Source organism: Nycticebus coucang, chromosome 12 (genome assembly GCF_027406575.1).
Source record: "Nycticebus coucang isolate mNycCou1 chromosome 12, mNycCou1.pri, whole genome shotgun sequence".
NCBI lineage: Eukaryota > Metazoa > Chordata > Mammalia > Primates > Lorisidae > Nycticebus > Nycticebus coucang.
The window spans coordinates 49273930-49301820 of record NC_069791.1 but is presented as its reverse complement, the minus strand read 5'-3'; the positions used below and the strand labels follow the sequence as shown (position 1 = coordinate 49301820).

The 27891-nt window shown below is 35.3% G+C and overlaps 2 protein-coding genes across 2 annotated transcripts; both read right to left on the bottom strand.

Moving 5' to 3' along the window:
* Positions 1 to 345: 345 nt before the first annotated feature.
* Positions 346 to 6466, bottom strand: LOC128561950 (NKG2-C type II integral membrane protein-like). Its single transcript, XM_053556605.1, has 6 exons — positions 6280 to 6466; positions 5533 to 5706; positions 5344 to 5397; positions 4678 to 4829; positions 1309 to 1409; positions 346 to 457 (listed from the first exon to the last, which is right to left on the bottom strand). The coding sequence occupies exons 1-6, from the start codon at positions 6464 to 6466 to the stop codon at positions 346 to 348; spliced, it is 780 nt and encodes a 259-aa protein (XP_053412580.1).
* Positions 6467 to 21279: 14813 nt separating this feature from the next.
* Positions 21280 to 25916, bottom strand: LOC128561772 (NKG2-A/NKG2-B type II integral membrane protein-like). The gene is made up of 6 exons (XM_053556345.1): positions 25712 to 25916; positions 25243 to 25338; positions 24701 to 24754; positions 24045 to 24196; positions 22321 to 22421; positions 21280 to 21493 (listed from the first exon to the last, which is right to left on the bottom strand). Exons 1-6 carry the CDS (start codon positions 25914 to 25916, stop codon positions 21376 to 21378), a joined length of 726 nt encoding a protein of 241 aa, XP_053412320.1. The 3' UTR covers positions 21280 to 21375.
* Positions 25917 to 27891: the final 1975 nt, after the last annotated feature.

Here is a 27891-nt window from a genome sequence, read left to right as displayed (position 1 = left end):
TGCTTGGGAGGCTGAGGCAAGAGAATCGGGTAAGCCCAAGAGTAAGAGGTTGCTGTGAGCCGTGTGACGCCACCGCACTCTACCCGAGAGCGGTACAGTGAGACTCTGTCTCTACAAAAAAAAAAAAAAAAAGGTGACATGCCACACATGCAATGCTCCACAAAAAGAGCCAGACACAAAGAAATGATATCCTGTTCTTTGTGGTGTGCATATTATACTGCAAAGATTTTTTAATCTTTTTATCTATAAACAAATAACATTTTTTGACTTATTCAATAAAAATATTATTTCCATTTCACAAAATATAAAATTGCATAGCCAAATCCAAATTCAGGTGCTTTACTTCTAAAGCTTGTGCTTACAGATGTAAATTTTTGAAGATCCACATTCATCTGATTGAAGTTTACCTGAGGTTAGCGCAGCACAGTTCCGTTTACCAGGTTCTATTTCTGTTATGCTGCAATGGAGAAAAATACATATTTTCTGTCATATTTTATGGGGACAATCCATGAAACAAAAGCATTTCCCATGTAATTTAAGAAAAGAATTTTATGAATACAATTAATGACATTTCACTGCATTAGTAAGAGTTGGCTATTATGAGAACTGAACACGTTAGTTCCCCGTATCTGTAGGGGATGTGCTTCAAGGCCACCAGTAGATGCCTGAAACCACTTATTGTACTGAACTCTACTATATACTATGTGTATTCTATACATATCCACACCTATGATAATGTTTTATTTATAAATTAGGTACAAGAGTGGATTAGAAGCAATAACTAATGGTACAAAAGAGTAAGTATAACGACATGCCAGCATCACTACTCTTTGCCTTTGGGTGATTATCAAATAAAATAGGAGGTGCTTGAACTCAAGTACTGCAATACTATTACAATTGATCTGCTCCCCGGAGAGCTACTAACTGATTGGTAGATGGGTCACCTCTAGAGTGTAGATGTGCTGGTCAAACTGATGGTTCAAGTCCCAGGCAAGACAGAGTGGAACGATGTGTAATTTCAATCTCCCACTTACTCAGAACACTGAGCTCATAAAGTGTTTTTTCCTGGAATTTTCATTTCAAAATATTCTGACCATGGTTGAATTCATATACCTCAAACTACAGAAAGCAACACCATCGTTAAAGGGAGACTAATATGGTCCATTCTTTAATATTTATGTCAACATTTCATTAACTTTCAACATCTTCTTCCTGTCTGTAATTCAATTTAAAGTTACTTATATTAGTCTGCTGTTTTTCTCCTGTTTATTATTTTCCTGCTATATAGCACCAGTGAAGAAAACTTACTTAAGTTTGAAAGCTGAGCCATTTATTGACACCCATGGATGACCACTGCTCTGACGAAAGACTCCAGTCCAGGAATGCCATAACAGAATGCTCAGAAATTTCTATAGGAACATATAGAATATTTTATATGTATGATGCAATGTTGCATTTCAAAACTATTAAGAAAATGAAGCACGCATGTGGGAAGGCTTAAGGGAGGAGTCATATCTTGATAAGCTTGGGTTGCTAGTAATAATGATTTTATAAGTTGGAAACTCATACTCAATTGTTAATGGTTAGTAAATTAGACATATTATTAGGAATAGGGAACAAAGTCTAGACAAAGGAGGACACTTATGAGTGTTTTAATTTGGGCTGATTTTTCTGGGCTCTGAGCACAAAGTGCAAGATCCTGTCACTTTAATATTTTTCCAGCCTAGTGTGTGGTATATCTCCCCTCCCCTCGCAGCTGTAGCCCAGCAGCTGGCTGGAGGCTTTGAAGCTGCTTTCTGCCAGGACAAGGCTGTGTGCTCTGAGGGAGTGGTTTTTCAGAGTTAAGAATGTGAATTCTTCAAACTTTGTCCAACTCAGGAAGACTTGCTCTGGATCAGATAAGGAGAAGAAAGATCTCCTCTCTTCTGTCACCTTGATTGGGCCAGAAGAATCTATCTGTTTGGACACAAGGCCTTCAGAATATTAAAACATCACATCTGTGTGGCTTGGTGCCTATAGCTCAGTGGCCAGGGTGCCAGTCACATACACTGGAGCTGGTGGGTTCGAATTCAGCCCGAGCCTGCCAAACAACAATGACAGCTACAACCAAAAATAGCTGGGCACTGTGGCAGGCGCCTGTAGTCCCAGAAACTTGGGAGGCTGAGGCAAGAGAATCACTTAAGCCCAAGAGTTTGAGGTTGCTGTGAGCTGTGACATCACAGCACTCTACCGAGGACGACATAATAAGACTCTGTCTCAAAAAAAAAACAAACAAAAAAATCACATCTGTGGTGTGTGACTGTGGGTCAGCTAGGATTTGGTTCTTGAGTTGGCCTCTGGTTGACTTCCTTGTCAAGACTTTGTTTACATTAAGACCATTATATTTTGAAGCACTAAAAATTAGTAAGTAAATCCTTGCAATTAATGTAATCGGCTATAGAGTTAGTCTAGTTAGTAGGAAGAGTTTGAGGTTTCAGACTCTTAAAATAGGTCCGTGTTATGAAATTTTAACATGCACATATAATTAAAAGCAAAGACTTTCTACAGTTATTCTTTTATTTAAACTTTGAAATTTGTGTAAGTGCACAAATAACCTTGGCGGGGTTGTTTGCCTTGCTTTCTTGAGATTTATGACTGTAACAGGATACTGTTACACTGATGTATGGAATAAAGAACTGTAACACTGATGTATGGAATAAATTCAGAGCTAGCCTGACACTCAGGGTGGCAGACTGGAAGCCTCACTAAGAAGTGGGTGCCGCCTCCTGAGCCCTGCTGCTCTTAAAACTAACTCCTTGTCTCTGTCTATTATTTCTCTGTACTAACATTCTATAACTCTTACTAATAATTTTCTTTGGTCTCCTCACACCACCAGGCCACAAGGAAGTAAACCCATTCTGTGTCATGGCTGGTCCACAAGAAAAGAGTATAATTGTCTTACAACAACAAATCAGTAAGCAAGGTGACGGATGTGTTAATCAGTTCAAGGTAAGTGTTCCACATTGTATATCAAATCAGTACTCTGAACCCCATTAATGCATCGATGTACACAGTTATGATTTAACTAAAAAAATTCTTAAAAAGGATTTTACAAAATTTTAAAAGTGCAAGTACTGTGTTCTTTCATTAGATCTACAATTGCCAAAACAAAATCAGGATATTAAGGTATATTAAAGTTGAAAACCACTTTATATATTACTAAAAACATCCACAAACATGGGTAATTCTGGCTTAAAATTAATTATGAAACATTTATACTTAGTAATTTTATTATTCTCCTTGAATTAATTTTGAAAATTATGACTGATGTAATTTAATAGGAAACTATGTTGGCAAAACAAATATAGCACGAATTTAAATAAATTTTCAGACACTGTGTACATTTCTCCTGATGCTAATACTAACTCAATGCACATTTCTACTGTTTCTCAGAGTTTGGGGTCTTGAAGGGAATTGAAAGGGTTTGCATTAAGGAAATAAGAGACGTGGAAGCCAAAAATACTGGTTGGTGCACACCCCAGCACTCTTTAGCTACACCCCCACTGTTGTCTGTTCTGGTGTAGGTGGAACACCAGTGGCCCCCAAACAGGTGCTACCCTCTACTATATAAAACTATGAACTCTGAAATTTATGAAAGACTCAAGCAAAGGAGACTCTGAAAGGAGTAAGGAGAAGGTGGAATGGTTTGTGACTGCAGGGTAAAGTATCAACATAGTGTCTAGGCATCTTAAGTCTCCTACCCAACAGAAGAAAGTGACCTTGGCCTGCTGTTTCCCAGCACTCCACCAGCAATGAAAGGTGCCTCAGTGAGCTCATGTCTTCTATGTATTGAGAGGGAGTCCCACCAGCACCGCCAGCAAGCCTGGAACCACCATCAAGGGAGATCTAACAGGAGACTTGCTAACAATAAGAGGTCAGAGGAAGAGCTTCTGCTCTGCCACCAAGAGATACCAAGGTAGGTGTGGCTGAGGGGACCAACAAATGAATCCCATAACTACAAATACTCCATCCAGGAAGCTTCAGTGTCCCTAAGGACAGGAGACTCATGTCCCACACTGAGAGACACCAGACAGAATGTGTTTGAAAATGCTATATGTGCATAATACTGTAGTGAAAGTTAACAACTACGGCTCACTGCATTAATACCGGTGAACTGCACAAATATTACACAGGATAAAAGGAGAGAGATACGAAAGTGCATGTTGTCACTTATGAAAATTCAGAAACTGGTAAAGTTTGTAATACTAAAGTTCAGGGCCATGGTTTTAGGAGGTGGGAGGAGAAGTGATAAGGTCTTTCACATAAGCAGAGTCACTGGGGCTGGAAACTCCTCTATTTTGTTATCTGATGTGTATGGTAGGAGTCCATTCAGTGTATGATAAACTTGCCCATTCCTGGTGTGTTCACATACAGTACAATTAAATTACAAAATTTAATTTAGAATAAAAGCATTTATAGAAGCATCATTTTACAAGAGTAGCAAGAATTGGTAATACTTAAATATACATTAGCTTATGAATAGAAATAAACAGTGCCTGGTGAATTCACATAAAAGAATAGTGTACAGACCTGTAAATAATTAATCTAACACATGTACAAGAATATGATGAATTCTATAAATACACTATTGACTGAAATAAGCTTCTACTAAAATGTTTGAAACATTTAACATCTTACCCTTTCTTCTTCATCATCTACATAAAGCAGAGTGGAGTTCTTAGAAGCACAGGCCATCGAACTCTCATTCCAGGTTTTTAGTTCCTTACCAATGTAGTAACAATTGCTGGAATATGTGAACCACTCCTCTGGACAATGACCACAAGGATATCCTGAAGAAAAACTATGAATTGCTTTCTGGAAATAATATGACTTTTTTAATTTACATATTTGTAATATAGAAAATATATGTATATGTCTTTGCATCCTCATAGGCTAGTAAATATATAAGAAAAGCCACACACACACACACACACACACATGCACCTGAGGCTCCTCTTCTCATCCTATAAATATACTGCCACATAAAGAAAAACATCAAACAGAAATGCACCCAGTACATGTCTAAAAAAATCACTGAACAAAACCATCTTTTCTACAAAAGCAAAATTACTTAACTGTTATCACATGATAACATTACTAATTTGGGTAAAACAGGAAAAGGGGTATAATGACTTCAAATGAGGCATTTCTACTTACTTTTGAAAAAAAGGGAACACCCTTCTATAATCTTTATTTATGAATGTTTATTGCCCAATATTTCAAGTTCTTTCTGCCAAAAATACTGATTATAAGATGTGCATACTCAAAGATTGAGACAAAATAAAACATGACTAGTATCAGTACCTTTCTGAGTGGTGACGTTTGGGAGAGAATTGTTCTGCGTCTGCGTTATTATAACTGGAAAAAATAAGTAATCCTTATTAAATAATTAATATCTAAATATAATATTTTACATCCTATGAAATAGAGACACTTTCAGTTATTAAAGTGAAAAGTTCAATTATAATCTTACAGAAATATACTTACAGAGACTAAAAGCTATCATTTTTAACACAGAGGCCAGCAGGACGATGCAAATGACTCCCAGGATCTCAGCTGTGAACTGGTGCTTGTCTGGAGGTAACGGTAAGACTGCAGGGAGAGAGACAGAGACACTGAGAAGGGAAGGTGGAGACAGCTGTTTAGAGGGTTTACGGAGAAGACAACCTACATGTACAGAGAATCAAATGGATAAACTCTTGTCGCTAAACCCACATCTACCACAGGAATCTTTCTCTTAAAATACACTGTTGCATTTTCATAAGTATAATCCTCCATGATTTGTTAATCAAGGACTACAAATTTAACAATGCATGAATAAAATTAGTCTTCAGGTTCATATTAGAGAACTTTGAGCTCTGATCCTCACAATGAAAAACATCCCCTCACTGGGCCAGACATGATGGCTCACACTTGACTCCCAGCACTCTGGGAGGCCGAGGCAGGTGGATTGCCTGAGCTCAGACCCCAAAGGGAGACCCCATCTGCACTAAAAATAGGAAAAACTAACCAGGCATGGTAGCACACACCTGTAGTCCCAGCTACTTGGGAGGCTGTGGCAAGGGGATTGCTTGCACCCAGGAGTTTGAGGTTGCTGTGAGCTAGGATGCCAGTTACTCTACTCAGGACACAGAGGGACGGTCTGTCTCAAAAAAATAAAAATCTCCTCTTCTTTCTCACCACTTTTCCCCAATCTGTACATCCCAGAACAGCTATATTGAAGATCTATTAAATGCTTACATGTGTGGGAGCCCGGCTTGTCTTCCCCCTGGAGATTCAGAGTAGCGTTTTGAAGGTTTAATTCCTCAGGGGTTATTTCCTGTTCAGTCTCTGAAAGGTAGCTTTTCCCACCCTTAGGTTTTCTTTGATGCCTCTTTGGGTCCTTGGCCAGGTTCAGTCTTGAGAAGGTGACTGTTTGGTCTTTCATCCCTGCAGCTGTGTGATCAGAGACTGTGCTCTATGAGAACTGTACTTGAGAAGTTATTAAATGTTTTATTTAATATAATGTTCTCTGGTGTAGTCAAAGTAAGTATATTATAATGTAAAAGTCTGATGGTAATTTCCTTAAAGCCATAAACAAAATTCTTAATATTGAACAGGTAATTTTACAAAACATATTTTACACTGGACATATATTATTAGTTGGAATCATAAAAGACAAGAAACTAGTGTGGAATAGAAGTCCAAAATTTCTTTAATAATATAAAGTTAGATTATAAGATATATTTTAACACCATTAGAACATGTGTGTTAAAAATTAAAATTCTCTGCTCCGCGCCAGCTCGGCTCAGCAGCTAGGGCGCCAGCTACATACGCTGGAGCTGGCGTGTTCAAATCTTTCTCGGGCCTGCCAAACAACAGTGACAATTACAACCAAAAATAGCTGGGCGTTGTGCCAGGTGCCTGTAGTCCCAACTACTCAGGAGGCTGAGGCAAGAGAATCGCTTAAGCCCAAAAGTTAAGAGGTTGCTGCGAGCTGTGGTGTCATGGCACTCTACCCAAGGTGACATAGTAAGACTCTATCTCAGAAAATAAAAATTAAAATTCTATATTGGAAATAATAGGGCACTAATTTTAAGATAATTTTCAAATGCATTCATCAGTAAATAGTGAGTGCCTTTGGATGCAGAAATAATATTAGAACATATAATAATTTTCTACACTACAATATTTCTAGTTAGTGGATTTATACATTCCAACGTTCAGAAAGATCATACGGTATCAATATCATTAGGGTCACTTAAGATGTGTAAAAATGAGTAATAATTCAGATAACGTAATCAGGTATATAGCATATGAGCTCTGCAGTCTGAGATATAGAATTACCTGCATTGAAATTTATAATGTGTGACCTTCAAAAAGTTACCTAGTGTCTAGAAACCTAGTTTACTAATCCAAAATGGAAAAAATAATTTACAAGATGTAATATATGTAAAACACTTGACATGCATGTGGCACTTTAACCTGTCTAAAATATTAGATATTTCAACTATGATTAAATCCATGGCTATGTTATTATATCTGATTCACATTAGTGAGTGTAAAAGATGTAAAATAATTCCTTAGGTAGGAGTCTTCTCTCTCACTGAGGGACATATGTTTGTTGCAATGTTTTGCTGGTTTTTAAGTCTTTCAATTGCTAATAATAGTTTTTAGTTGGATTTTACTAATTATCTCAAATTATTTCAGCTAAAAGTAACACCACCTCCATTTCATCTACAAACATAAATAAGAAATTATATTTGACATCCATAATTTGAAGTATTTATTTTACCATTTGCTTTTAAAGGCAGGGCTAAATAGAAAACATTATTGTACCTATTCTTATTAAAACTCCAAAATGAATTGTTACGATTGTTACAGATTTCATTTTAAATAATCTAGCAATGCTAACATCATGTGTATGAGTTCTTGACTAATTGTCTACAGACAATAATTTGAATACTTTAGGAAATCCTTCAACATATTTTATACTTTAAGCTTCTTCTGCACTCTGAATTATTTAAGTAAAAACACCAATGTTCTTCTCTAAAATCATCCTATATTAATTTTACCCCAACTGAATCACAGCTAGTATTCAAAGACTGTCAACACATACCTTCTGTAACCAGAACGTCCTGCATCCTTCAGTGGAGATCTTGATAGGAAAGAAGAAATATCTGTGATCTTCACAGAGTGCCCTGTGAAGGGCACTTCAGAGTGATGCAAGAGTAGAGAAGGTGGATTTCTAATCAATGTGTCACTGCCTTGGCACCTGTAGCACAGTGGTTACGGTGTCAGCCACATGCATCAAGGCTGGTGGGTTCAAACCCAGCCCAGGCCAGCTAAACAACAATGACAACTGCAACAAAAAAATAGCCGGGTGTTGTGGCAGGTGCTTGTAGTCCCAGCTACTTGGGAGGCTGAGGCACGAGAATCGCTTAACCCCAAGAGTTGGAGGTTACTTTTGTGACGGCACTATACCCAGGGTGACATAGTGAGACTGTCTCCAAACAGAAGAAAAAAAAATGTGTCACTGAAAGTTTGAACAGGAAATTCTCACCCTTGGGCTATTCTGAAATCACTTTATCTCATCACACACCTCCAACATATAGGTGACATTGAGCTCCTAGCATGATTTAGTTTGTCCATTTTCAAGTGCCTGTGGAAATTATTGTCTAATTAAATATCACAATAATTGTCTAATTATTGTCATATTTGCTAATATCGTAGAGAACAGAAATTTGTCACATATAGGTGACATTGAGCTCCTAGCATGATTTAGTTAGTCCATTTACAAGTGCCTGTGGAAATTATTGTCTAATTAAATATGACATATTTATAATTGTATAATTGTAATAATTGTATAATTGTATAATTATTGTCATATTTGCTAAGATCGTAGAGAACAGAAGCTTGTCTACCCATGCAGTTAAGTTTTTCTTTCTAAATCATAAATGCTAAAATGTTAGGCCTTGTTAACAGCACCTTAAATGTTTAAGTTCTACATTTAGACAATGTTGCTAAACTTTCCTTATGCCCTTATTAATATAATAGCTATCATGATGAAAACATTTTGAAATCATAATCATATTATGAGTAGGAATTTAATGTATTTGTCACTAAGTATTCTAAGTATTCCTAAGTATTTTAAGGAATTACTACATTCTCAACTTTATTATAAGTCACATCAATTCCCAAATTGAAATTTCCAAATTTTTCTTCTTGATTCTTTGGCTTAGTTCTTAAAATTTCCACGTTCGGTTTTACTCTTTAAAAATAAGTTAATCAGATTTCTCTGATAAAGTAAATGTCTCAGGAAAGGATCGAATATTAAACAAAATTGAGCTATAAATCACCATGCCAGAGATTGAATTATTAAACAAGTTCTTGATTTTGTTCACTAATTCATTCTCCCATCATGACGAGTTATATGTGTTGTAATAGGAATAATTTGTTGTGAATGTCTAAGTCTAAGTTAACCTATGTAGGAAGAAATTCTAATTTTAAAAAATGTTACCTAACTAAAAATGGGGAGGGGGCCTTTTATGACAATGGCTAAATGACACATGAATGTAAAGAGAAAAAATTGATCTACTTTGTATTAAGTAGAAATCTTTTCATCATTCTTCCCTTTGTATAAGGAAATGGGGGAATTTTGGTATTTCTAATAATACCAAAGGATATTTCACAAAAACTTGTGAAAATTTATTTCAAATAAACTCAATTTTCAACTTTCTGAAGTCCAGAAAAATAGAATTTAAGTTTATATTTATTTATTTTTTTGAACTTTTTTTTATTGTTAAATCATAGCTGTGTACATTAGTGCAATTGCCTGTACCCATTCTAAGATGCACCATAGATGTGGCCCCACCAAAACCTCCCCCCTCCCTCCACCAAAACCTCCCCCCTCCCTTCCCCTTCTTTGGCCCTTTCCCCATAGTCTTGTGCTGTAGTTGAGTTATAGTCTTCATGTGAAAGCTTTAATTTACCTTCATAGTAGGACTGAGTACATTGGATAATTTTTCTTCCATTCCTGAGATACTTTGCTAAGAAGAATATGTTCCAGCTCCATCCATGTAAACATGAAAGAGGTAAAGTCTCCATTTTTCTTTAAGGCTGCATAGTATTCCATGGTATACATGTACCACTATTTGCTAGTCCATTCGTGGGTCAATGGGCACTTGGGCTTCTTCCATGACTTAGCAATTATGAATTGGGCTGCAATAAACATTCTGGTACAGATGTCTTTGTTATATTGTACTTTTGGTCTTATGGGTATAAACCTAGTAAAGGAATTATAGGACTGAATGGCAGGTCTATTTTTAGGTCTCTAAGTATTCTCCAAATGTCCTTCCAGAAGGAAAGTATTAGTGGGCATTCCCACCAGCAGTGTAGAAGTGTGCCCTTTCCTCCACATCCATGCCAACATTTCTGGTTTTGGGATTTTGTTATGTGGGCTACTCTTACTGGGGTTAGATGATATCTCAGAGTAGTTTTGATTTGCATTTCTCTGATGATTAAGGATGATGAACTTTTTTTCATGTGTTTGTAGATCTTGCGTCAGTCTTCTTTAGAGAAGTTTCTCTTCAAGTCCCTTGCCCACCCTGAGATGGGATCACGTGTTCTTTTCTTGATAATACGTTTGAGTTCTCTGTGGATTCTGGTTATTAGACCATTATCGGAGGTATAACCTGCAAATATTTTCTCCCATTTTGAGGGCTGTCTGCTTGCTTTACTCACTATGTTCTTGGCTGTGCAGAATCTTTTTAGTTTGATCAGATCCCAGTAGTGTATTTTTGATACTGCTTCATTTGCCTGGGGAGTCCTCCTCATAAAATATTTACCCAGGCCGATTCCTTCAAGAGTTTTCCCTGCACTTTCTTCAAATATTTTCATAGTTTTGTGTCTTAAGTTTAAATCTTTTATCCAGTGAGAGTCTATCTTAGTTAAGGGTGAAAGGTGTGGGTCCAGTTTCAATTTCTACAGGTTGTCAGCCGGTTTACCCAGCACCATTTGTTAAATAGGGAATCTTTTCCCCACTGAATGTTTTTAATTGGCTTGTCGAAGATCAAATAACGGTAAGTAGACGGACTCATCTCTTGGTTCTCTATTCTGTTCCAGACATCTACTTCTCTGCTTTTGTGCCAGTAACATGCTGTTTTGATCACTATGGATTTATAGTACAGTCTCAGGTCTGGTAGCGTGATTCCTCCTGCTTTGTTTTTATTGCTGTAATGTTTTGGCTATTCGAGGTTTTTTCTGATTCCATATAAAACGAAGTATTATTTTTTCAAGCTCTTTAAAGTATGACAATGGAGCTTTAATAGGAATTGTATTAAAATTATATATTGCTTTGGGCAGTATGGACATTTTAACAATGTTGATTCTTCCCAGCCATAAGCATGGTATGTTTTTCCATCTGTTAACATCTTCGGCTATTTCTTTTCTTAGAGTTTCATAGTTCTCTTTGCAGAGATCTTTCACATCCTTTGTTAGGTATACTCCCAAATATTTCATCTTCTTTGGCAGTACTGTGAAAGGAATAGAGTCCTTGACTGTTCGGCTTGGTTATTGTTGGTATATATAAAGGCTACAGATTTATGGGTGTTGATTTTGTAGCCTGAGACATTGCTATATTCCTTAATCACTTCTAAAAGTTTTGTAGTAGAATCCCTAGTGTTTTCCAGATATGCGATCATATCATCTGCGAAGAGTGAAAGTTTGATCTCTTCTGACCCTATGTGGATACCCTTGAGCGCCTTTTCTTCCCTAATTGCAATGGCTAAAACTTACATTACAATGTTAAAGAGCAATGGAGACAATGGGCAACCTTGCCTGGTTCATGATCTAAGTGGAAATGATTTCAATTTAACTCCATTCAATACGATATTGGCTGTGGGTTTGCTGTAGACGACCTGTATTAGTTTAAGAAATGTCCCTTCTATACCAATTTTCTTAAGTGCTCTGATCATGAAGGGATGCTGGATATTATCAAAAGCTTTTTCTGCATCCATTGAAAGAATCATATGGTCTTTATTTTTAAGTTTGTTTATGTGTTGGATTACATTTATAGATTTACGTATTTTGAACCAGCCTTGAGACCCTGGGATAAATCCGACTTGGTCATGGCGTATAATTTTTTTGATGTGTTGTTGGATTCTGTTTGTTAGGATCTTATTATTTTAGCATCTATATTCATTAGTGATATTGGTCTATAATTTTCTTTTCTTGTTGCGTCTTTCCCTGGTTTGGGGATCAAGGTGATGTTTGCTTCGTAGAATGTGCTGGGTAATATTCCTTCTTTTTCTATATTTTGGAAGAGGTTTAGTAGTATAGGTACTAGTTCTTCTTTAAATGATTGGTAGAATTCTGACGTAAAGCCATCTGGTCCTGGGCTTTTCTTTTTAGGGAAATTTTGTATAGTTGGTGCTATTTCAGAACTTGATATAGGCCTGTTCAACATTTCTACTTCATTCTGGCTAAGTCTTGGTAGGTGGCGTGCTTCCAGGTATTGGTCGATTTCTTTCAGATTTTCATATTTGTGAGAGTAGAGTTTCTTGTAGTATTTGTTAAGGATTTTTTGGATTTCTGAGGGGTCTGTTGTTATTTCATCATTACCATCTCTGATTGATGAAATTAGAGATTTTACTCTTTTTTTCCTGGTTAGGTTGGCCAAAGGTTTATCTATTTTATTGATCTTTTCGAATAACCCGCTTTTGGATTTATTGATCTGTTATATAATTCTTTTGTTTTCAATTTCATTTAATTCTTCTCTGATTTTGGTTATTTCTTTTCTTCTGCTGCATTTGGGGTTGAAGTGTTCTTCTTTCTCCAGTTGCTTGAGATGTTCCATTAAGTTATTGACTTCCTCTCTTTCCGTTTTCTTGAGGAAGGCTTGCAGTGCTATAAATTTCCCTCTTAGGACGGCCTTTGCAGTATCCCAGAGGTTCTGGTAATTCGTGTCTTGATTGTTGTTTTGTTCCAAAAATATGGTGATTTCCTTCTTAATCTCATCTATAACCCATGTATCCTTCAGCATAAGGTTGTTTAGCTTCCATGTTTTTGTATGGGTATGCAGGTTCTTGTTGTTATTTAGTTCAACTTTTATTCCATGATGGTCTGAGAAGATGCTAGGAATAATTTCTATTTTTTTAAATTTCCTGAGGTGAGATTTGTGGCCTAGGATGTGGTCAATTTTGGAGTATGTTCCATGGGCTGATGAGAAGAATGTGTATTCAGTTTTTTTGGGATGAAATGTTCTGTAGATGTCTGTTAAGTCCAGATGTTGAATGGTTGAGTTTAAATCTAAAATTTCTTTGCTTAGCTTCTTTTTGCAGGATCTATCCAGGACTGCTAAAGGGTTTTAAACTCTCCAACTACTATGGAAGTGGATGAAATCAAGTTGCTCATGTCTGTTAGAGTTTCTCTTATAAATTGAGGTGCGTTGTGGGTGCATAAATATTAATAATTGAGATCTCATCATGTTGAGTATTACCTTTAACACATATGAAGTGTCCATCCTTATCCTTAATTATTTTGGTTGGTTTAAAGCCAATTGCATCTGCGAACAGGATTGCAATGCCTGCTTTTTCTGCTTTCCATTTGCCTGGAATATAGATAACCATCCCTTCACCTTGAGTCTATATCTGTCTTTTAATGTAAGATTAGATTCTTAGATGCAGCAGATATCTGGCTTGAGTTTTTGTATCCAGTCCGCCAACCTATGCCTCTTTAGAGGACAATTTGAACCATTCACATTAATTGAGAGTATTGATAAGCCTTTCGAGAGACCGGTGGACATTTTTAATACTTTTGCGACTGTGGAAGTTGGAATTTGATCAAAAATTTTTTGGGTGGGTTTACTTTTGTGGTGGAGAATTACACTGGTCTTTATGGAAGATAGGTCTAAGAATGTCCTGGAGAGCTGGTTTAGTTGTGGGAAATTTCTTCAACATGTGAATGTTGTTGAAGTATTTAATTTCTCCATCATAAATGAAGCTCAGTTTAGCTGGGTACAGGATCCTGGGTTGAAAGTTATTTTGTTTTAGGAGATTAAAAGTCGATGACCATCCTCTTCTAGCTTGAAAGGTTTCAGCAGAGAGATCTGTAGTTATTCTGATATTCTTCCCCTTGTAAGTAATGGTTTTCTTTCATCTGGCAGCTTTCAGAATTTTCTCCTTCATATGAACTTTAGTGAAATTGATTATGATGTGTCTGGGAGATGTCTTATTTGAGTTGAGTCGTGCTGGAGTTCTCAAACTGTCTGCTATCTGAATTTCAGAATCTCTTGGCATGTCTGGAAAGTTCTCCTTCATAATCTCATGGAGAAGAGACTCTGTGCCTTGTGAGGCCACTTCTTCACTTTCAGGGATCCCTATAAGACAAATATTGGTTTTCTTCCAATTATCTGAGAGCTCTCTGAGAGAGTGATCTGTTTTTGCTCTCCATTTCTCTTCTTCTTTAAGGGTTTGGGAGCATTCGAAAGTTTTGTTTTCAATGCCAGAAATCCTTTCTTCTGCTTGCTCCATTCTGTTACTGGGGAATTCTACTGTGTTTCTCAGATCTTTGAGGGATGCAACTTCTTGTCTCGATGTGTCAAAGTCTTTGGTCATTTGGTCTTTGAATCCAATGAATTCTTGAGATCACTTTTGGAATTCTAATTTGATCTTATTTGCTATCCAGATCCTGAATTCAATTTCTGACATCTCAGCTATATGTTTGTGCATGGGGTCTTGTGCTGTTTCTGCCCCATTGATCCTTGGGGGAGTTGATCTACTCTGATTATTCATATTGCCAGAGTTTTTCTGTTGATTTCGCCTCATGATTGTTTTTCTTTTTCTTTCTTTTTTTTTTATGAAATCATAGCTGTGTACATTGATATGATCATGGGGCATCATTCACTAGCTTCACAGACCATTTACCAAGTTTCACATATACCCTTCTAAGATGCTCCACAGGTGTAATCCCACCAATCCTCCTCCCTCTGCCCACCTCCTTCCTCCCTCCCCTCCCTTTCCCTCTTCCCCCTAGTCTTAGGTTGTAACTGGGTTATAGCTTTCATGTGAAAACCCTAAATTAGTTTCATAGTAGGGCTGAGTACATTGGGTACTTTTTCTTCCATTCTTGAGATACTTTACTAATAAGAATATGTTCTGGCTCCATCCATGTAAACATGAAAGAGGTAAAGTCTTCATCTTTCTTTAAGGCTACATAATATTCCATGGTATACATGTACCACAATTTATTAATCCATTCGTGGATTGATGGGTACTTGGGCTTCTTCCATGACTTAGAAATTATGAATTGAGCTGCAGTAAACATTCTGGTACAAATATCTTTGTTATGATGTGATTTATGGTCTTCTGGGTATAGGCCCAGTAGAAGGATTACAGGATTGAATGGCAGATCTATTTTTAGATCTCTAAGTGTTCTCCATCTCTTTCCAAAAGGAATGTATTAATTTGCATTCCCACCAGCAGTGCAAAAGTGTTCCCTTTTCTACACATCCGCGCCAACATCTCTGGTCTTGGGATTTTCTGATATAGGCTAGTCTCACTGGAGTTAGATGGTATCTCAAAGTAGTTTTGATTTGCATTTCTCTGATGATTAAAGATGATGAGCATTTTTTTATATGTCTGAAGGCCGCGCGCCTGTCTTCTTCAGAGAAGTTTCTCTTCAAATCCCATGCCCACCCTGCGATGGAATCCCTTGTTCTATTCTTGCTAATGCGTTTGAGTTCTCTGTGGATTCTGGTTATTAAACCTTTGTCAGAGACATAACCTGCAAATATCTTTTCCCATTCTGAGGGCTGTTTGCTTGCTTTACTTACTGTGTTCTTGGCTGTGCAGAAGCTTTTTAGTTTGATCAGGTCCCAGTAGTGTATTTTTGAAGCTGCTTCAATTGCCCAGGGAGTCCTCCTCATAAAATACTCGCCCAGACCGATTTCTTCAAGGGATTTCCCTGCAGTCTCCTCTAGTATTTTTATAGTTTCATGTCTTAAATTTAAATCTTTGATCCAGTGAGAGTATATCTTAGTTAATGGTGAACGGTGTGGGTGCACTTGAAGTCTTTTACAGGTTGCCAGCCAGTTCACCCAGCACCATTTGTTAAATAGGGAATCTTTTCTCCACTGAATGTTTTTAATTGGCTTGTCAAAGATTAAATAACGGTAAGTAGCTGGATTCATCTCTTGGTTCTCTATACTGTTCCAGACATCTACTTCTCTGTTCCAATACTATGCTGTTTTGATCACTATTGATTTGTAGTATTGTCTGAGGTCTGGTAGCGTAATTCCTCCTGCTTTGTTTTTATTTCTAAGTAATGTCTTGGCTATTCAAGGTTTTTTCTGATTCCATATAAAACAAAGTATTGTTTTTTCCAGATCTTTAAAATATGACAGTGGAGTTTAATATGGATTGCATTGAAATTATATATTGCTTTGGGTAGTATAGACATTTTAACAATGTTGCTTCTTCCCAGCCATGAGCATGGTATGTTTTTCTATTTGTTAATATTTTCAGCTATTTCTTTTCTTAGAGTTTCATAGTTCTCCTTATACAGATCTTTCACATCCTTTGTTAGATAAATTCCCAAGTATTTCATCTTCTTTGGCACTACTGTGAATGGGATAGAGTCCTTAACCGTTTTTTCAACTTGACTGTTGTTGGTATATATAAAGGCTACCGATTTATGAATGTTGATTTTGTAACCTGAGACACTACTGTATTCTTTGACCACTTCTAAGAGTTTTGTGGTAGAATCCCTAGTGTTTTCCAGATATACGATCATATCATCTGCGAAGAGTGACAGTTTGATCTCTTCTGACCCTATATAGATACCCTTGATCGCCTTTTCTTCCTTAATTGCAGTGGGTAAAACTTCCATTACAATGTTAAAGAGCAATGGAGACAAGGGGCAGCCTTGTCTGGTTCCTGATCTCAGTGGAAATGATTTCAATTTAACTCCATTCAATATGATATTGGCTGTGGGTTTGCTGTAGATGGTCTCTATCAGTTTAAGAAATGTCCGTTCTATACCGATTTTCTTAAGTGTTCTGATCATGAAGGGATGCTGGATATTATCAAAAGCTTTTTCTGCATCAATTGAGAGAATCATATGGTCTTTGTTTTTTAATTAGTTTATGTGCTGGATTACATTTATAGATTTACGTATATTGAGCCAGCCTTGAGATCCTGGGATAAAACCGACTTGGTCATGATGTATAATTTGTTTGATGTGTTGCTGAATTCTGTTTGTTAGGATCTTGTTGAATATTTTTGCATCTATATTCATTAGTGATATTGGTCTATAATTTTCTTTTCTTGTTGGGTCTTTTCCTGGTTTGGGGATCAGGGTGATGTTTCCTTCATAGAACGTGTTAGGTAGTCTTCCTTCTTTTTCTACCTTTTGGAACAGGTTGAGTAATATAGGTACTAATTCCTCTTTAAAGGTTTGGTAGAATTCAAACATGAAACCATCTGGTCCTGGGCTTTTCTTTTTAGGGAGGTTTTGTATGGTTGATGCTATTTCCGAACTTGTTATAGGCCTGTTCAACATTTCCACTTGATTCTGGCTAAGTCTTGGAAGGTGACGTGCTTCCAAGTATTGGTCAATTTCCTTCAGATTTTCATATTTCTGAGAATAAAGTTTCTTGTAATATTCATAAAGGATTTTTTGGACTTCTGAGGAGTCTCTTGTTATTTCATCTTTGTTGTTTCTGATTGATGAGATTAGAGATTTTATTCTTTTTTTCCTGATTAGGTTGGCCAAAGGTTTATCTATGTTATTGACCTTTTCAAAAAAACAGCTTTTTGATTTATTGATCTGTTGTATTATTCTTTTGTTTTCAATTTCATTTAATTCTGCTCTAATTTTGGTTATTTCTTTTCTTCTACTGGGTTTGGGGTTCGAATATTCTTCCTTTTCCAGTTGCTTGAGATGTCCCATTAAGTTGTTAACTTCCTCTCTTTCCATTCTCTTGAGGAAGGGTTGCAGTGCTGTAATTTCCCTCTTAGAACTGCCTTTGTGGTGTCCCAGAGGTTTTGATAGTTTGTGTCTTCATTGTTGTTTTGTTCCAAACAATTGGCGATTTCTTTCTTAATCTCATCTCTGACCCAGCTATCATTCAGCATAAGGTTATTTAACTTCCATGTTTTTGTATGGGTATGCAGATTCCTGTTGTTACTCAATTCAAGATTTATTCCATGATGGTCCGAGAAGATGCATGTAATAATTTCTATTCCTTTAAATTTACTGAGGTTAGACTTGTGACCTAAGATGTGATCGATTTTGGAGTAAGTTCCATGGGCTGATGGATATATTAAAAGGAATGAAATGTCTTTTGCACCCACTTAGATGGACTGGAGACTATTATTCTAAGTCAAGTATACCAAAACTGAAAAACCAAACACTGTTGTGTTCTCATTAGTCATTGGAAACGAGGGATGGGGAAGAGTAGGAGACTGAAGAATAAACACACACCTTCAGAGTACAATGAATAATACTTTTTTTACAGTCACACCAAAGCCCTGACTCAAGCATGATGCAAGGTATCCAGGTAACAAAAACATTTGTACCTCCTTCATAGTTTGAATGTTTTTAATTTCAAAAACTAAAAGAAAAAATATATATGCTCTGGGCAACAAAATAAAATAGAAAACTGCAATGGTTAATGTAGTGTCATTATGTAAGGCAAAAATAATTATTGGAAATGCAGTTTAATAATAATATATTTATTTTTCAAACCTTTGTTATATTCTTTGAAAATATGTATGTACCTATAATACTATTTCAACATAGAACTCAAAAGAAGTGAATGAATAAATAATCACCATGTAATAAACAATCTGACTCTGTTTATTACACAGGTGCAAGAGAGACCTTATAGAAAGATTTAAACTAGATAATTAACCACTACGAACATGCACACTCCCACACACACACACACTCTACACTAATACAGAATAGTCACATTTTTAAGTTCTCATGGAAAATTTTCCAAGAATATTCTATAACTCATAATTCCAAGCAAGTTAATATGAAATACAGTACTGTGCTCCCAATATAGTATTACTAGCTGGTTGGCCAGTAGACATGTGTAATACAGCCTTTCACTTTCAATAATAATTAATGAAAAATAAGTAACACTTAAAACCAGCTTCTGTATCCCACCACCACATTACAAGAAACATGTAGAACATTTTAAGCTTTACAGTAAATCCTCTAATTACATTTCATTTAAGTGGAAGTCTATAACCAAAAATTTAAAAATCTACATGATTTTTAATTGTCATAAATTACTAAATTAAGAAAATGGGCAGTCACTGTTTCTAGTATATAAATTATGAGTAAAGTAGAGCAAAGTTCTTTCTTGTGAAAAATGGATTGCCTTAAATACATATACTATAAAATCTAAATTTAGAAATGGAATTATCTGAACATGCATGGAAAACTTTCTTTTAAGCTTGAAATTACTTTTAAATTAAGTAGAAGTAAAATAGAAGAAAGGAAATAACAAATAGTATAAAATCATAAGACACAATAAGTAGAGAGGGTCAACAAAGCCAGTGATATTTTCATTCATAAAAGATTAATTATTAAGAGAGTACCTGATAAGACACAAATATTTTATTTCTAGAATAATTATGGGAATATCATTTGGATATTACAGATAAAAAACAAGGTATTATTCACCTTATAAATACAATTTAATATCCATTTGGAATAAAAATTTCTAAAGTATACAAATGACCAAAATTAGAAATAAAAGATACCCGAGTAAGCACTACATGTACTAAACAAATTGAACTTGTTTTACAAACATTCCTATAAATATATTCTGCAAACACAGATCACATCATTAATGAATAATAACATTTCAAAATAAAACTTGTACATAAAGGCTTCCAGGGTATCATAAAAGAAATGCTTCCCAGCATAGTCTCAATAGCAAGAACTTTCAAGTGCACAGCAATGAATAAAAGCATAATACGATCTCCCTGTGAACATGCATCAAGAAATAAATCTTACTTCTAGTATAATATATGCACTGTTCTTTTTTAAGGGATAATACAGAACGACCAGGATGAGTTTATCTCAGAAACACAAGACTGGTTTAACATTTAAAAGAAATAATAGTAAGATAGTTTATACACATTATACAGAGAAAACAAATATAATTTAAAATGCTGCAAAAATAGTAAAAATACAACAGTGATTCAATGCAAAATATATTAGGAAATGGGAATATTAGAAAATTACCAAAATATGATAAAGTTATGATAAACATTTTTTAAAATATGATTGAAATCCTGAAATCTTCTCCTTAAAAAGAGGAAATAATACACGTGTAATATACATAGAACCATTATTGTACTTTCCCTCCATCATTGAAAATAATTTTTATTTATTTATTTATTTTTTCTTGAGACAGAATCTCACTTTGTCACCCTGGGGAGAGGGCTGTGGCTTTAAAAAAATTATTGCACCTGGTGAAAAAAGCATCATTATTATAGATAAAGTAGTAATTTATATCAAAAATCCAGAAAACTCTATACTTGAATTGTAGGACTTAATACACAAAATTGGTGAATTAACTGGAATAAGATCAACATGCCATTCTCAATTATATTGCTATTTACAGCAACAAAACAATTACATAAAATTTTAAAATAAGCATGCTATTTACAAAAGCATTAATGGGAAATAGCTATATTTCTAGATGACTTCAATACCAAAAATACATAATATGACAGAGAGAAATTAAAGAAAACCTAATAGAGTTCCAGACATAGCACAACACTTCTTGGAAACGTCAACTTTATAAAGAGGCAGAATATGTAAATGTGACAGTCCCAAACATCATCCCAGGAGAGTTATTTTCAAATATTTTTTATTGAGATATTACACAGCTGGTATACATTTCATCTATTTAAGTATACAGATAAGTAAACTTTTAGTATATTTGCAAGTTGACAACAAAAATCACCTCCAACGGTTACAAAATTTTCGGCACCTCAAAATGAACAAATGTAGTCATTTGTGGTCACATCTTATTCCAATCTTCCCTTGGCTTTTGGCAACCACTATTCCACTTTCTCTATGGGTTTTCCAGTCTTGATATTTCATATAAACAGATGTACATGACATGCAACTTTAAAAAGGTGACATGCCATGTTCAGCAAAAAAGGCAGACATAAAATGATATCCTGTTCTTTGTGGTGTGTGTATTATACTGCAAATATTTTTTAATCTTTTTATTTATAAAGAAATAACAATTCATCGTGACTTCTTCAATAAAAATACTTCCATTTCACAAAATATAAAACTGCACAGTCGAATCCAAACTCAGGTGCTTTACTTCCAAAGCTTTCGCTTACAGATAAAACATATTGAAGATCCACATTCATCTGACTGAAGTCTAAGTGAGGTTAGCACAGCACAGTTACGTTTACCACCTTTTATTTCTACTATTCTGCAATGGAGAAAAATATATATTCTGTCATCTTTTATGGGGACAATCCATGAAATAAGAGCATTTTCCATGTAATTAAAGAAAATAATTTTATGAATACAATTAATGACATTTCATTGCAATGTTAGTAAGAGTTGCTGAACACAGTAGTCCCCCATATCTATAGGGGATGTGCTTCAAGGCCACCAGTAGATGCCTGAAACCACGTATTTTACTGAACTCTACTATCTACTGTGTTTAGTATACACATGTCCACATCTGTGATAATGTTTTATTTAGAAATTAGGTATAAAAAGGGATAAAAACAGTAACTATTAGTACAAAAGCATAAGTATAACAACATTCCAGCATCACCACTCTTTGCCTTGGGGTCATTATTAAAGTAAAATAGGAGGTGCCTGACTACAAGCACTGCAATGCTACGACAATTGATCTGCCCACTGGAGGGCTACTGATCACTGATAGGTGGGTCACCTCTAGAGTATAGATCTGCTGGTCAAACAGATGGTTCAGGTCCAGTCAGGACAGAGTGGAACAATGTAAAATTTCATCCCACTACTTAGTCAGAACACTGAGCTCAATAAAGTGCTTTTTTCTCGGATTTTCATTTCGAACTATTCCGACCGTGGTTGACCTCAAACTACAGAAAGTGAAGCCATCAATAAGGGGAGCCCATGCCGTCCATTCATTAATATTTATGTCAACATTTCACTAACTTTCAACATGTTTTTCATGCCTATAATTCAACCTAAATTTATTTATACTACTCTGCTGTTATTCTCCTTCCTATAGTTTTCCTACTATATAGAACCATGAAAAGTACTTACTTAAGTTTGAAAGTTGAGCCATTTATCGACACCCATGGATGACCACTGCTCTTACGAAAGACTCCAGTCCAGAAATGCTCTGACAGGATTCCCAGAAATTTCTATAAAAACATAAATATTTTATATTTAAATAATTATTGAAGATTTTCCAAATTTTTAAAAGTGCAAGTACTGCATTCTTTCATTAGATCTACAATTGTTAAAACAAAATTAACATTTTAAGCAATACTAAAGTTGTTTAAAATAAACTAAAAACTCTAACAAATGTATATAATTCTGGGTTAAATGAACTCTTAAACATTCATACTCAGTGATTTCATTCTTCTTTTTATATTAATTTTGAAAATTATGACTCATGTAATTTAATAGGAACCCATGTTGGCAAAGCAAATATAGCACGAATTTAAATAAATTTCCAGACGCTGTGTGTAAATTTCTCCTGATGCTAATACTAACGCAATGCACATTTCTACTATGTTTCTCAGAGTTTGGTGTGTTGAAGGGAATGGAAAAGGTTCCATTAAGGAAATAAGAGACGTGTAACACTGGAAAAATTCTGGTTTGTACACACCACACCATTCTTTAACTAGCTAACCCCCACTGTTGTCTGCCTTGGAATGGGTGGAAGACCAGTGACTCCCAAACAGTTGCTACCCTCTACTAAATACAACTATAAATAATAATGAACTGAAATTTATGAAAGACTCAAGCAAAGGAGACTCAGAAAGGAGTAAGGAGAAGGTGAAATAGTTTGTGACTTCAGGGTAAAGGATCAAGCTACTCTCTGGGCATCTTAAGGCTCCTATCCAACGGAAGAACATGACCTTGACCTGCTGTTTCCCAGCACTCAACCGGCAATGAAAAGTGCCTCAGTGAGCTCATGTCTTCTCTGTTTTGAGAGGGAGTCCTACCAGCACCACCAGCAAGGGAGGTCTAACAGGAGCCCTGCTAACACTAAGAAGTCAGAGAAAGAACTTCTGCTCTGCCACCAAGAGACACCAGGGTAGGTGTGGCTGAGGGGACCAACGAATGAATCCCATGACTACAAATACTCCATCCAGGAAGCCTCTGTGTCCCTGAGAGAAGGAGACTCACATCCCCCAATGAGAGACACCAGACAGAATGTTTTAAAATCCTATATGTGCATAATACTGTAGTGAAAGTTAACAAACTACAGCTCACTGCATTAATATGGATGAAGTGCACCAATGTCACACAGGATAAAAGGAGACAGACATGAAAGTGCATATTGGTCACTTATGAAAATTCAAAAACTGGTAAAGTTTGTAATGCTAAAGTTTAGGACCATGGTTTTAGGAGGTGGGAGGAGAAGCGATAATGTCTTTCTCAGAAGCAGAGCCACTGGGGCTGGAAATGCCTCTGTTTTGTTATCTGATGTGTATGGTAGGAGTCCATTCACTGTAGGATAAATTTGCCCATTCATGGTGTGTTTATATACAGTAGAATTAAATTACAAAATTTAATTTAGAATAAAAGCATTCATAGAAGCATCGTTTTCCATGAGCAAAAAGAACTGGTAACACTTAAATGTATGTTAGCTTATGAATAGAAATAAACAGTGCCTGGTAAGTCACACAATAGAATAATGTACGGACCTGTAATTAATTAATCCAATATATTTACAAAAATATGATGAATTCTATAAATACACTATTGACTAAAATAAGCGTCTATTAAAATGTTTAAAATATTTAACATCTTACCCTTTCTTCTTCACTATCTATGTAAAGCAGAGTGGAGTTCTTAGAAGCACAGGCCATCAAACTCTCATTCCAAGTTTTTAATTCCTTACCAGTGTAATAACAATTGTTGGAATATGTGAACCACTCCTCTGGACAATGACCACATTGATATTCTGAGGAAAAATTATGAATTACTATCTCCACAATATGAATTTTTAAAATGGTTATTAGTTTACACATTTTCAAAGGTATAAAAATGTGTGCACATGTCTTTGAACCTCATAGGCATAAATATTTTAAAGAAAAGCACTCATACATATGCACATAAAACCATTAGCCTCTTATTCCCTAATTATGTTGTCACAAAAAGAAATACATCAAACAAAAATCCACCTTTCGAAAGTCGAAAAATCACCAACAAAACTACTTTTTTTGGAAAATCAAAATTATTGAACTGTTACCAAACGGTAGCAGTAGCAATTTGAGTCAAATAGCAAAAAGAGGGCATAGTGATTTCAAATGAGTATTTATACCTATTATTGAAGATAAGAGAATGCCCCCCTATTACTTTTATCCGGATATTTATTGTTCAATACTTTGTTACCCTGAAAAATGTCTATTATCAGTTTTGCACAGCCAAAGATCAAAACAAAATATAAAATAACTAATGTCAGTACCTTTCTGAGTTCTGATAGTCTGTGAAGAATTGCTCTGCTTCTGTGGTTTAGTATCTAGAAAAATTTAAGTAGTCCTTATTAAAAATTAGCATCTAAATAAGTCACAATAATTTTAGTTTTGAAATTTGGTATATCACTTAGTATTATCTGTGGTAAAACTGAGTGTAGCCAGAAACAATAAATAAAGATAAAGTTTGAGGGAAAAAAATCTTTTCAGAGCCTACAAAACCAAACTTACCAGTTCTATGTGCTTCATATATTGTAACGCTGCAATTATTTGATTCAACCACTTTAAAAAATAATTTATACTTCTCAGTAAGGTTTTTAGACTCATAATATGTCTGTTATGAAATTTGAATATATACATATAATCAAAGGCAAAGAGTTTCTACAATTATTCTTTTACTTATACTTTGAAAAATTCTGAATAATCATTCCTCATTTAGTCTAAAACATACTTAAAAAATGAGAATTCCATGACTTGATCTTATGCAATGTTTAGAGGTACTTTCAATAATTCTTCCAAAACTAAACATACTTACAGGCAATGACAAGTCCGGTTACCACAGTCAACATTAGGACAAGAGAGATGATTCCCAGGATCCCAGCAATGAGCTTCTCTGGAGGGAAGGGTAAACCTGCAGGGAGAGAAACGGAAACTGAGAAAGGAGAGATGGAGGCAGTCTGTTAGAATACGTACAAGAGACACACGAGACCCCAGATCTACAGAGAATCACCAAACTCACATCTACCATAGGAATCTTCCTCTCAGAATATAGCACTGCATTTTCAGTAAATGTATGGCCCCATGAGTTGTTGGACAAAGACTACAGATTTCAACAACATGTGAGTAAAATTTGTCTGCATGTTTCATTTTAAAATAGTATATGTCAGCATAGAACTCTGATGTTTATGAATGAAACCATGTGAGCATGCCCTGCTCTTTCCCCACACCCCTGCACCACAACTGCCCATCCTGGAACAGTTTAGAGGAGGTATTTAGAGCTTTACCTTTGCAGTGGTAAGCTTTGCCATCCCCTTGAGAATCCTGAGCTTCTCTTTGAAGGTTCAGTTCCGCATAGGTTATTTCTTGTTCACATTCTGAAACGGAGCTTTTAGTGCCCTTCGGTTTCCTTTGCTGTTTCCTTGGCTTTGGGGGAAGATTCAGTTCAGAATACTGAACAGAATACTGAACTGAATCTCTTTGGTTATCCATTTCTGCAGCTGTGAGATGTCAGGGACTGTGCTCTATGATACCTGGTCTTAAGAAAGTAGTAAATGGTTTATATAAGGACAAGATCCCTAGTGCAGTCTGAAAGGATGACGCGGAGAGTGGATATTAGTTCTCATTTGGCTTTAAAGAATCTGAAGTTCTCACTCTAATGCTTAAAGCTTACCCAATTGTCCTAAGATAAATATTTTTATAAGATTTTCTACATTTTTCAAAACATTACTGGAATAATGAAAAGCAAAAGTTAACAAGTAATAAAGAACTCCATAAATGTGTATATATTTCTGAAAGTCTGATTGAAAGATATATTTTTACATTAACACCATACCTGTATCAAAAATTTAAACATTGTATTAAAACATATATACACTGATTAAAAATCAAAATTTGAAAGCCAATAATGGTTAAAAACTGAGTGATCTTAAAATGAAGAATAGGAAAGTTGACATGTCTTTTAGCCACTAAATTACTTTTATTTTGTACTTTACACTTGTTTATTAAAATGAAGTCAGAGTTATTAAGTGTTTTTTCCTTTGAATAACAAAAGGGTTCTGAGAAATCATTAAAATATACAGGATATTTTATATGTTTTAAAATATACATACACAAACTTATACATAACTTAAACAGTATTAGAAACACTACAAAAAATCTTTAATTCTTATTTACAAAAGAGTTTGCAGTTAATTTTATTGTTAAAATATAAAACCTTGAAATTATAAATAAAAAATATATACAATCTATGGGAGAACACTTTTATTTCAATCTCCCAGAAAGTTATTATGTTAGTCAGTGTCAATAAAGGACACATTAGTAGTTTGAGTATTTTCATTAATTCATATAATGTAATGTAATACTTTAGTCAGTGGGCTCTGGAGTCCCTGAGATCTAGAATTAATTTTGTCTTTGCAATTCAATCGGTGTGACCTTTAAAAAGTTGCTTAGTATCTAATAACCTGGTCTCTTCATCTAAAATGGGGAAAAGATCATACAAAATACAATGTATGTAAAACATCTACCCCTCAAGCTGGTACCTAGAGTTCTCTGTAAAAATAAGCTATGTAGTTATTTTATTCACTATTGCTATTTTATTGATTCTGAATCATGGCAGTAAAACCATGGAAAATAAATCATTACACAAATCACTTCTGTCAGTGTGATATATTTTTCTGCAATATTTGATTAATTTTTAAAAGTCTTTTGATTGTATGTAACTAAGATCATCATTTTATATAATTTACCTTATTCCTATTTTAATTAAAAATAAAAAGTGCTGTCTTTTATTGTCTGAGGAATTACGTTTGGCTTTCATCATTAAAGTATTTCCTTTTAATAATCTTTTATAGTGGCCAAGCTAAATCTAAATTATGTTACCATTCAGTGTCAAACAATGTAATGATGGCTGATCCAAAGTTAACTGTTTGCTGTGATAATGTTTAGGGGCTTCCCATAAACTGTGTCTGTTAACTAATCCACATAAATATCTTGACGATGTCTCCAAAGGCAGCAATCTGCAAACTTGGGAAATCCTCCAACATGTTTCATATTTTAGATTTTTAACCTGAATTATTCAAATAAGGAAATTGGTTTCTACTCTGATTTTATTGCATATTAATTGCCTCAGATGTATCACATCTGGTACTTGGAATATTGTACTAAATGAGGAAGGCTAGTTGAGAGACAGAGGGTAGCAGCACATACCTTCCACATCCATAAGGTCACGCATCCGTTAGTGCAGAGCCCAGGTTGCTCTCAGAAAAAGGCCCGAGGCAGCTGAGAAATAAAAGATGAAATGTAAAGGCATCAATTCTGGACAAGAACAAACAATGCCTGTGATCTTCACAGAGTGCCCTGCAGAGCCTCAGAGTGTGTCAAGAGTGGAAAAAGTAGATTTCTCATCATTGCGTCACTGAAGGTCTGCACAGGAAATTCTCACATAGGGGCTAATTTGAAATCAGTT